Raw genomic sequence first — 12,049 nt, forward strand, 5'->3', positions numbered from 1 at the left:
TATCATTCCTTTTTCCCTTCTCTCTCTCTTTCTTTAATTTCTATTTCACATAGATTAAAACTTAACCGTCATTTTGGCAGGATGTGTGATTTCAAGCTATTAAGGTGAGCTGTGTTTAACAAGGAAGGTCAAAATCGTGAACTAAGGACTAAACTATGTAGCCTACCACAGTGACCTACATTGTACTTTCCATTGTATTTATGCTTGGATTTTTGGAAAAAAATTTGTTTATCTGTACAAAAGTATTGTTACAATATAAAATAGTTGTAATATACCAGTATTTGAGTGTCCAGCAATGCGTGTTAAAGTAATAGAACTATGAGTCTATATAGATATGCTCAAAGTATTTTCCTACTGGTTAAAATGGCGACATTGTGTCATGTGAAGATACAGTTGATTTTGTGATCGTTATTTTGGTGTTCTGCATTGCATTGAAAGTTTTACTTTTAATATGTTAATTGTATGCATAGCTCATCAGTAAGATCTGTAATAGAAACATAAAAGTTTGTGAACTTTAGTTTCACTTTAGGATAATTTCTTAAGCCACAAGATTATTCTCAAATGCTGTGAAGCTTGCAATTGGGAGTGCTCTTAAGTTAATGCATCCTGATGTACTACTTAATTCAGTATATACATTAAATAAAACCCCTCCTATTTAATACATAAATACAGGCATGAAGATGAGATTTATAGAAAAATAATTAAGATTATTTTAAATTATAAATATGTATGTGCCTATGAAAGGTAAAATGATTGTTTCACATTAATCACCATACTTTGAAGATGTACCATAAAATGACTTAAGAGGACAATTAACTGTTTACAATGACAAGAAAAGTACATTTTCCTAGAAAATGCTCTCTTCTATTGACCTTTCATACTCCAGAGTTACAGACAGAGAGAGGGAGAGACAGAGATAAGTGTCTTCCATCTGCTGGTTCACTCCCCAAATGGCCGCAATGGCCAGAGTGGGCCAATCTGAAGCCAGGAGCCAGGAGCTTCTTCCGGGTCTCCCACGTGGGTGCAGGGGCCCAAGGACCTGGGCCATATTCCACTGCTTACCCAGGCCATTAGCAGGGAGCTGGATCAGAAGTGGAGCAGCCGGGACTCAAACTGGTGCCTATATGGGGCACCACAGGCAGAGGCTTAACCTACTAAGCCACAGCGCCAATCCCTCTATTTTTATAAACTTTGCTGACAATCTATGACATTCTGCTAACCTGGGAGTATGGTTTGTCTTTTCTTGGGATACCTGAAGTAATCTTGTCATGCATCAGCCAGGATGTGAGTGAGCCAATTCTTTTCAGAGTTACTCTGTTTTCTTTCTTTCAAAGGTAGGATTCTGACAAAGTTAATTTAATTAAGTTTCTGACTGTAATGTAAATCTTCTTATTGTGAAACACTGTGTGGTATTTTTTACCTTATAAACACCTTTTAGTTGGTTAGTGCATAGGAAAAGGTGAGTTGGGAACTAAGTGCAAACCTGTAATACTTGTTTTTAGAGATTCAAAGGACTACTCATATACACTAATGACATGCTTCTTAATTTCAGCCAAGTTCAGAAACTTTGCAGAAATAGCCTATTTTAAAATGATAACTATGTGTCGTTGTTGTTGTTTTGTGTGTTTTGTGTGTGTGTATGTATTTTCTTTTTCATTTTAACCAGCCTCTTATACCTAGAAGTCCCACAAGCAGCGTTGCTACGCCTTCCAGCACCATCAGTACACCCACCAAAAGAGACAGTTCTGCCCTCCAGGATCTCTACATTCCCCCTCCTCCTGCAGAACCGTATATACCAAGGTATAAAGCTAACCATCATGTTTTAGATTACATCTAGCTGAAGATTACCCTAACAGCTATAAACTATGGAGTCCATTCTCAAGGTTTGTCTTGAATATTTTCTCAGCTAGGAATTTTGAAATCCATTCCCATTATAGATAATGCACCTTGGTTAATAATAACAGTTTATAGTAAGCACTATATATTAAGTATCTTATTCCTATTATCTCATACACTAGAAAAGAAATGTTAAATATCAATTGGGATTATTTTAATAAGTAAAGAAAAAGTGAGGCTCTTTGGCTAAGAAGTCCCAGGAAATCCTGGTTAATTTGAAGCACTTCTTAATTTTTTAAAGCAAAACTTATGGATAACTTTTATGTTTTCTTAAATGGAGATAATGGATAGTTTTTTATATAACGATACTAATGATGATGAAGGAGCATAGTTTTCCCTCAATATTTTTGCATCTAGAGTTTTGACTTTATTAGTTCAATAATATTTCTTTTAGGAAATACAGTTTACAAAACAAAGAATTGTCTTTAATAGCTATTTTCTGGATTTCTTAAGGCTGTATCTGCATATCATTTCCAAATTTTTATTTGGAATTCCTTATTTGTTTGCAAGAATACAGCTCTCTGCCATGCTGCATTCTTTCCAAAAGCATTTTGATGTACAACTTTATGGAATACTAAAATTATGGAAAAAGGCCAGCACTAAATGAGGATAATTAAAACCAACTACAAGGGATTTGATTCAGTTATTAAATTAGTTCTCTAGTCACTCAAAAACAAAAATTTAAGATCTGTTAACTTTAAATCATACTTAAATTTATCTTCAGCATATGAAAGAACTGAATTCCATTGTTTAATTACTATTCATTATTCTTTAGTGTACCCAGTATTTCAGAAATATTTATTCTGTTAAATATGATTATACTTACATTGTCTAAAAACTATAGCAAAATAACATATCTGAAAATACTTTGTTGTCATCAGGTGATAAAATAATAATCAATTTTATATATCAAGTTACTATTTTTAACAATTAAATGTAGCTATAGACAAATGATTTACAGGAAAAATATAATTCACTAACCTGGCATTTCATAACTATAATATATAATTATATGTATCATTTATAGCCAGATGTACAATCCATCCAATATCCTAATGAAATGTAAATTGCATTTTAATTTTATTAAGACAGTGTCACACACTCTGAATACTTTTGCATGAATACCAAGGAAAGCCTATGTGTTACAAATAGGAAGCAACTCTTTCATGTTTTGTTTTCATTTTAATTGAAGTAATTTTTATTTCAGTGCAAATGATTATATAAAGGACAACATTAGTGAATAAGAGGACTATATGTATAAATAAACATCAAAAGATTATTTTTGCGAAATTCTGTAGTTATTTTCTTTCTTCTCTTCAATAGGAAGCAATTTGTTATAAAGAAAGTGTGGGATAGACAGAAAGTATTTAAAGTATGCTTACAGGAACAAAAGAGTAAAATGATCCAGTTCTATGCTTTAGGTGTAGTAAAAATATTATTAAGGAAGCATATTGAAGTTAATAGAAAGCTTGAACATGCTATCTAGAAATATAGGAAATTGTAAGAGGTTGAAATGTCAACAAAGTGGTCCCTGTTAGTATTGCTTAAAAGTCCCATACTTTTCAGTAAAATTCATAATTAGTGTTTACTACCTCGCTTTAACTGATTCTTAGTTGGTGCTCTCAGTGTATAATTTAATATAATATTCTAAATACCTTTTGGTTCAAATTGTTAATGAAGCAGATACACAGTCTTTTAATATAAGAACTGAAACCATCCATGCATCAAAGACCCTTTCAACCATAGTCTTATGTAAATTATCTGGGTTTTCTGGTGTGACTTAAAGTTATAATCATAAAAGTTGCTGTAGTTATCATTCTTTTTTAATATAGGTTTACCATTCTTTTTTTTTTCAATTTTCTCATTATGAAAATGAATGTGGTAGACTCAATATAACTCTTGTACACATTTTTTAATTTTTTTAAATATGTATTTATTTGAGAGGCAGAATTACAGAGAGGTGGAGAGACACAGAGAGAGAAAGACAGAGTCTTCCATCTGCTGGTTCACTCCCCAAATGGCTGGCAATAGCCGGAGCTGGGCCAATCCAAAGACAGGAGCCAGGAGCTTCTTCTGGGTCTCCCACATGGGTGTAGGGGCCCAAGAAATTGGTCCATCCTCTAGCTGGATAAGAAGTGGAGCAGCCCAGGTCTCGAACTGTTGCCCATATGGAATGCCAGCACTTCAGGCAGCGGCTTTACCCACTACACCACAACAGCAACCCCTACACGTTTTTTCCCTCTCATTAAAAAGCTTTGTTAAATAGTATTGGGCCAGTGCTGTGGCACAGCAGGTTAATGCCCTAGCCTGAAGCGCTGGCATACCATATGGGCAACGGTTCGAGACGCGGCTGCTGCACTTCCGATCCAGCTCTCAGCTATGGTCTGGGAAGGCAGTAGAAGATGGCTCAAGGCCTTGGGCCCCTGCACCCACGTGGGAGACCCAGAGGAAGCTCCTGGCTCCTGGCTTTGGATCGGCACAGCTCCGGCCATTGCAGCCACTTGAGGAGTGAACCATCAGATGGAAGACCTCTCTCTCTTTCTGTCTCTCCTCTGTGTAACTCTGACTTTCAAATAAATAAATAAATCTTTAAAAAAACAGTATTAACATTTTAGTATGTGAACATGTATGTATGAGTTATTTGTTTAATTTGCATTGTTAGACAAGCTTTCTCATCTTAAAAATGAAGTCTTAAAATTCACAGGACTGGTTTTCATGTTAAGTAGAATTTTTTTTGATGTGATTACAATTTCTTGAACATATAGATTCCAGAAAAAAAAGTAATTACAAAACGTGCATTTTTCTCTGAAAGAGAAAACACTCATGTGTGTGAAATGAGTGAAATTTGGTTGGTATTATTTGTTTTATGACTATTAAAAGTCTCACTATCATAATATATAGTGCATTTTTGTACCTAACCAAGTTTCTTTTTCTGTAACGAAAATAAAGAATTTGTAGGTCTTTAAACAATTTTAAAGCTTAAGCACTAATTTCTCTTATCAGTCTACTGTGTACCAGTAAATAAAAAGAAAGCCCACCAAAGAAACACTGTTTTTTTATTTTTTTATTTATTTATTTTTTTTTTTTAATTTTTTGATAGGCAGAGTGGACAGTGAGAGAGAGAGACAGAGAGAAAGGTCTTCCTTTGCCGTTGGTTCACCCTCCAATGGCCGCCACGGCCGGCGCACCGCGCTGATCCGATGGCAGGAGCCAGGTACTTATCCTGGTCTCCCATGGGGTGCAGGGCCCAAGCACTTGGGCCATCCTCCACTGCACTCCCTGGCCACAGCAGAGGGCTGGCCTGGAAGAGGGGCAACCGGGACAGAATCCGGCGCCCCGACCGGGACTAGAACCCGGTGTGCCGGCGCCGCTAGGCGGAGGATTAGCCTATTGAGCCACGGCGCCGGCCAAAACACTGTTTTAATCTTCCCTTAAATCCTTTCTAGAACAAAAGAGTAGATATATTATATAAGTGTATAAATGTGTAACATTAATAACAGCTTAGAAAATCTTTTCAGAAAGATGTATCAATACATACAGTTCTTCAGGGACTCATGAGATGTACATACATGAACATACACACACACACTTATATACACAATGCATTTAGCAATTCATTCTACTGTAAACTTTAGCTTTGTGCTTTTTTTTAAAATCAATGTCATTTAAGTGTATTCTTTATAGAAATGTTTAATCTACCTTCTTGATATAAGGCCACTTATTGATGTCATATAGAATAAAAGTACCAGTCTTTCCAAATTCCTAGCAAAAAGTGTACCTCTATAATTATAGCACAGTGAATTAATACAGCTGAATTACCCTCTGATTTCTTTTGGACCAGGCAATTTTTCCAGGAAAGTTTTTCAGTTACAGTAGTTAAAATTCTTTCTGAATTTCATATTGATTTTCTTCAAGTTGCCTAAGAACTAGTTTTATAATTACGTAGTTATATTTTTAGATGTTTTTATTTTAGAAAATATTAATGTAAATGGCAACCTCAACTTGTGGTAGGTTACATAGATAAGACAACTTGATAATCCAGTGAGTCTTGAGAACATTACTCTTTTCTACAGATTTCAAATACTTGGACTACAGTTCTTTACATTTGGACAAACCTAATCTAAACATTTGCACACAGATTGAAAAGCACAGATTTTTTTTTTCTGGGTAAGAGTCATGATATAGAATTGACATTACTTTAATAAGCTCATCACATTTTTAAGATGTCAGAGGACTTAATTAAAATTTTCTTTTATCTATCTTGTTATAATTCAGTTTATTCAGTAAGCTTCGCATTTTATTCTTAGCACCTAACAATTTTTTTTTTCTGATTGATAACACTGATTCATGGTGTTACTTCAGGGAATTGGAAACAATTTAGAACTAGGAAGAAATATTAGTAGTAGTGCACAATGATGGAAGCATTGCATTTACATTTATAGTTATATTCTAGAATATAATCTTTTCTATATAAAATCTCATAACTAATCAGTGAAACATTTCACGAAATTAGATTTAGTTTAGTCAATCCTAAATGGAACATTTCTGTCAAAATACCACTCATTTTGAGCCTAATCACCTGTTACCATATGTGAGCATGTCCAGAATTGTCTTTTATTAGCTGTGTTATATGGAAGCAAGCCATTTAACCTCTCTGAGCCTCAGTGAGATTTTTGGTAAAATAGGAATAATTAAAAATTGTCCTATAAACCTCAAGGAAAGTTTGAAAACAATGTAAGATATATTATATAGGAAGGATATTAGTATTTTAGAGCTTCTCCCTTTTACCACCCTAACCCTCTCCTCATGCTTCTCCTTACTCCAACCTTGCATTAGGGATGAAAAAGGAAACCTGCCTTGTGAAGACCTTAGAGGACATATGGTGGGCAAGCCAGTGCATAAGGGATCTGAGTCACCAAATTCATTTCTGGATCAGGAATATCGAAAAAGATTTAACATTGTTGAAGAAGATACTGTTTTGTACTGCTATGAATATGAGAAAGGAAGATCAAGTAGTCAAGGAAGACGAGAAAGCACTCCAACTTATGGTAAGAGTTCTTCTCATGTTAACATAACATTATGTGTCTGGAATGGAAATCTCAAATTCCTTCTGTAGGCTTTTGGATTATGAAATTACTTGATAGCTTTTGAATCTTTATAATTGAGCTGTGACTGTCATGCACCTTTAAGTAGAATCTCAACAATGTGGGGCATGACTTCAAAAATTATTCTAGGTTTTCCAAAATAAGCAAGAACAGTAGGTAACATTTAGGAATTAATGATTATGAAAATCTTTTTAGCATCATGTGTATAATTCAGGCACTTCTCTTTTAAAAATGAACAATTACTGTTCATATGACTTTTAAAAATCAAATTATTTCCTTATTCCTCAGGACTTATAAAAATCTGTAGATAGGGAAAATCTGTCAGTAACTTTTAAAGAAGGTGTGAAATTAACTTGATAATCAAATGGAAGTAGATTTTAAATAATATGGACATATAGTGTTTTTAATATTTTATTTCAGAATAACTTTAAATGTATTAAATAAAAACTGTGAGGTAGTAATATAGGGTTCCCATAAAGCAAACATGGGACTAGAGTCACTATGTGCCTTGTATGTTTTTTAAACTTTGATTCTTGTTTTTCTCTGCACAACCAAGAAGATAACTCTCTCACAAATATGTAAACTGATGTGGTGCATCTGACGTGTTTGTGGATAAAGTTGCCTAAAGTTCAAGTAGTAAAGCCTACAGTCCTTTTATTGTAAGAATGAGTGGATTTAATTGGAAGACTGTGTTCCTTCCTTTCCAGTTTTCAAATTGATCATTTTCAGTGAGGGGAAAGACAAGATGCCTGCTGATTAGTCCTAGACTAGAATTGCTCAGTGGTAGCTGAGCAGAAGGAAAGTTGTTTTTCACTCTTTTCCACTTGCTCCACTCACTTGTCCCTCATGGCTATATACCTCCCTCCTTTGGTCCCAAAAGAGCAATCATCACATGCCTTCTTACATGTCTTATTTCCCTATACCTTTTTGGTAATACAGTAATTATGTGTATAAAGTCTTAATTGACATTATCCTTAAAATTAGGGACATACTTATTTTGGTTGTTATTTTCTGTTCATGGACATTTTTATCACATGAATAATGATTTTTAAAAGATTTTATAAATCATTGTACCTATTTATGGAATACAGTGTAACATATCCATACATGTATACAGTGTGTACTAATATCACTTCTGAGATACATTACTTTGGTGACACTTATTTTGAACTATCATATATTGAAAGTATTTGCACGTTTGCTTTTCTCCTCTATTATATTATAAACCTGCAGTGTACAGGCCTGAATGAGAATACTTTCATAATTTTTATTCATTCATTCCACAAGTATTTGTTGACTACCCGTTATTAGGTAGGTAGTCATATATCTCAAGTCTTCTTTTGATATGTCACAGGATTTTCTGGAATTTTCTGCTCATATTGAAGTAAATAATACATATTTCCTTTAAGAGGAAATTATAGTCACCAAGTGAAGGTATTGGTTCGTTATTCATTTATAAATAATAAGCTTACTAGATTTTTACATGAATAATCATTAATCATTAGTCCATTCAAACTACAGTTTCGAGCTCCTAGTAAAATCGTGTTCCACAAATCATATTTCCCCCAATAAGAAAGAGATTGACAGAGTTTCGTCCTTTTCAGTATTGTATTGACGTTAGTTCCTCTTTAAATGTTTTGTTAGAATTCAATAGTAAAACATCAGGTTCTGGATTTTTGATGGGAGACTTTAAATTACTGCTTGAATGTTTTTACTTGTTATGAGTCTGCTTAGATTTTCTGTATCTTGATTTAATCTTGGTAGGTTAGGCATATCTAGAAATTTATCCATTTGTTTGAGATTTTCCAACTTATTGGCATATAATTGTTCATAATAGTTTCTTATAATCCTTTATGTAATGTCACTGTAATATATCATTTTTCATCTCTTTATCTGAGTTCTTTCTTTGTTAGTCTAGGTGAAGGTTTGTTTGTTTTGTTTATATTCTTTTTTTTTAACTTTTATTTAATGAATATAAATTTCCAAAGTACGGCTTATGGATTACAATGGCTTCCCCCCCATAACATCTCTCCCAACCGCATCCCTCCCCTTTCCCACTCCCTCTCCCCTTCCATTCACATGAGGATTCATTTTCGATTCTCTTTATATATAGAAGATCAGTTTAGCATACATTAAGTAAAGATTTCAACAGTTAGCTCCCACACAAACATAAAGTGAAAAATAATAGATGATTTTTTAAATGATGATGAAATCACATCAGACCTATTGTCATGTTTAATCCCAGCGAGAGTCAAGTTGGGAGTTAATAATTTCTTATTTTTTTTTTACAGAAGATCAGTTTAGTGTACATTAAGTAAAGATTTCAACAGTTTGCACCCCCATAGAAACACAAAGCAAAATATACTGTTTGAGTACTCATTATAGCATTAAGTCTCAATGTACAGCACATTAAGGACAGAGATCCTACATGAGGAGTAAGTGCACAGTGACTCCTGTTGTTGACTTTACAAATTGACACTCCTGTTTATGGCATCAGTAATCTCCCTATGCACCAGTCATGAGTTTCCAAGGCTATGGAAGCCTTTTGAGTTCACCGACTCTTATCTTGTTTAGACAAGGTCATAGTCAAAGTGGAGGTTCTCTCCTCCCTTCAGAGAAAGGTACCTCCTTCTTTGAAGACCTGTTCTTTCCACTGGGATCTCACTCACAGAGATCTTTCATTTAGGGTTTGTTTTTTTTTGTTTGTTTGTTTTTTTTGTTTTTTTTTTGTTTTTTTTTGTTTTTTTGCCAGGGTGTCTTGGCTTTCCATGCCTGAAATACTCTCATGGGCTTTTCAGCCAGATCGGAATGCCTTTAGGGCTGATTCTGAGGCCAGAGTGCTGTTTAGGACATCCGCCATTCTATGAGTCTGCTGAGTATCTCGCTTCCCATGTTGGATCACTCTCCCCTTTATTTATTCTATCCGTTAGTATTAGCAGGTACTAGACTTGTTTATGTGCTCCCTTTCATTTTGTTTATCTTGTTATTTTTTTGTTTCAATTTCTTTTATTTTTGCTGCGATTCTTACTATTTCGTACCACCTGAAAATTTGGGGTTTGATTTGGTGTTTCTCTAAGTCCTTAAGATGCATCATTAGATCATTTATTTGTGACTTTTCTTTTTTTATTGTAAGCACTTACTGTTATGCACTTACTTCTTAATACTGCTATTGCTGTGTTTTACAGATTTTGATGTTGTATTTTAATTTGCTTCAAGAAAGTTTTTAATGTCCCCTTTCATTTCTTCAGTGATCAATTGGTCATTCAATTCAATTTCCTTGTTTAATTTCCATGTAGTTGTAAATTTTTCATTGTTTATGTTGTTGATTTCTAGCTTTATTCCTTTGTGTTCTAAGCAGATATATGGTATGATTTCATTTTAAAATCTTTTTATTTTCATTATAAAATCTTTTTAATATATGGTATAATTTCATTTAATTTGCTGAGACATTATTAGTGACTTAACATATGGTTTACCAGAAAATGTTCTATGTGCTGATGAGAAAAATGTGTGTTCTGTAATTGTTGAGTGTCTTTTAAGTCCACTTGTTCTATAGTATGGTTCAACTCTGATATATCTTTGTTAATTTTCAGTCTGGATGCTCTGTTCATTGATGGCAGTGGGTTGTTGAAGCTCATGAGTGTTACCATATTGGAGTCTATCTCTCCATTTAAGTCTAATAATAGTTGCTTTATATATCTGAGTGATCTTGGGTTGGGTGCATATGTAGTTACCATTTTATATATTCTTGTTAAATTGGTGCTCTTATCATTATATAATATCTTTTTTAAAAAATATTTATTTATTTATTTATTTGAAAGTCAGAGTTACACAGATAGAGGAGGGATAGAGAGAGAGAGAGGTCTTTCATCCATTGATTCACTCCCCAATTGGCCACAATGGCTGGAGCTGCACTGTTCCGAAGCCAGGAGCCAGGAGCTTCTTCCGGGTCTCCCACGTGGGTGCAGGGACCCAAGAACTTGGGCCATCTTCTACTGATTTCCCAGGCCACAGCAGAGAGCTGGATGGGAACTGGAGCAGCTGGGACTCGAACCAGCGCCCATATGGGATGCCGGCACTTCAAGCCAGGGCATTAACTCACTGTGCTACAGCACTGGCCTCTAATATCCTTCTTTATCTCTTTTTTTTAGTTTTTAATTTAACATGTGTTTTATTTGATAGGAGTATAGCTACTCCAGCTCATTTTTTGTTTCATTTGCATGGTATCTCTTTTTCCCACTCTTCATATTCACTTGTATTTGAAAATAACAATAATGAAAATATATGATCCTGCTGAAAAATATTGCAGAAAAACCTAAAGTATAAAGTCATCACTTTTGATACTTTGTGGAATTGTTAGGAATTTTATGTGTCGGCACTTGTGTGATAAAACACAGTGTATGACTGTTTTATCCTTTCAATGTTCAGTTAGTTCTTTGTCACAAATACCTTTATCGTAAAGCATATGAATGTAGCTGCTATATTCTTTTAGCTGCCCTCATTACCTGTTTACTCAATGACAGTTTAGAGTTAAGACTGTAAGAGCCTAGATAGATTTTGAGAAATAAGAGAAAGACATGACACAGTTCTTAGTATGTGCTTTTGGTTGAATAAGTATGCAATTGATATAATTTCTCAATACATTAATTTTTAAAGTTATATAAGATAGATAGATAAGAGAAAAATAGTTCTGGAAGCTCTGTTATTGAAAACAGTGACAAACACAGATGTAAAGAAAAATATTTGAAAATATCAGATTGTGGATTTTAAAGTACAAGTATACTATTTAAGGCTCTCAGTTTGTATCATGAATCTTCTCATTGTTGGTAAGAGTAAATGAGAAGTGTAGTTGTTTTCGTTAATATATTAGACAAGTAAAATATGGATAGACTGTGAATGACTAGAAAGTAAATAAGACTTGTTATGCTTTTATGTATTTCAAGCACTGTTTATTTAAAAGGCATTAATCCATATAATCCTCACAACAATTATATGAACTATATACTACTAAAATTCTTTTTTACAGATGAGGAATCTGAAATACAGAG

At 34.0% G+C, this 12,049-nt stretch overlaps 1 protein-coding gene across 7 annotated transcripts in view; it reads left to right on the forward strand.

Annotated features, from left to right (window-relative positions):
* Positions 1–12,049, forward strand: part of CNKSR2 (connector enhancer of kinase suppressor of Ras 2) — a 315,289-nt gene that overhangs the window by 202,505 nt on the left and 100,735 nt on the right. For all 7 annotated transcript variants that reach the window (XM_002719953.5, XM_002719954.5, XM_070067189.1 and 4 more), the window contains 2 exons: positions 1,667–1,800; positions 6,733–6,944. In XM_002719953.5, the coding sequence (XP_002719999.1) occupies positions 1,667–1,800; positions 6,733–6,944 (346 nt within the window). The remainder of the gene's footprint in view (positions 1–1,666; positions 1,801–6,732; positions 6,945–12,049) is intronic.

Source organism: Oryctolagus cuniculus, chromosome X, assembly GCF_964237555.1.
Source record: "Oryctolagus cuniculus chromosome X, mOryCun1.1, whole genome shotgun sequence".
Classification (NCBI taxonomy): Eukaryota; Metazoa; Chordata; class Mammalia; order Lagomorpha; family Leporidae; genus Oryctolagus; species Oryctolagus cuniculus.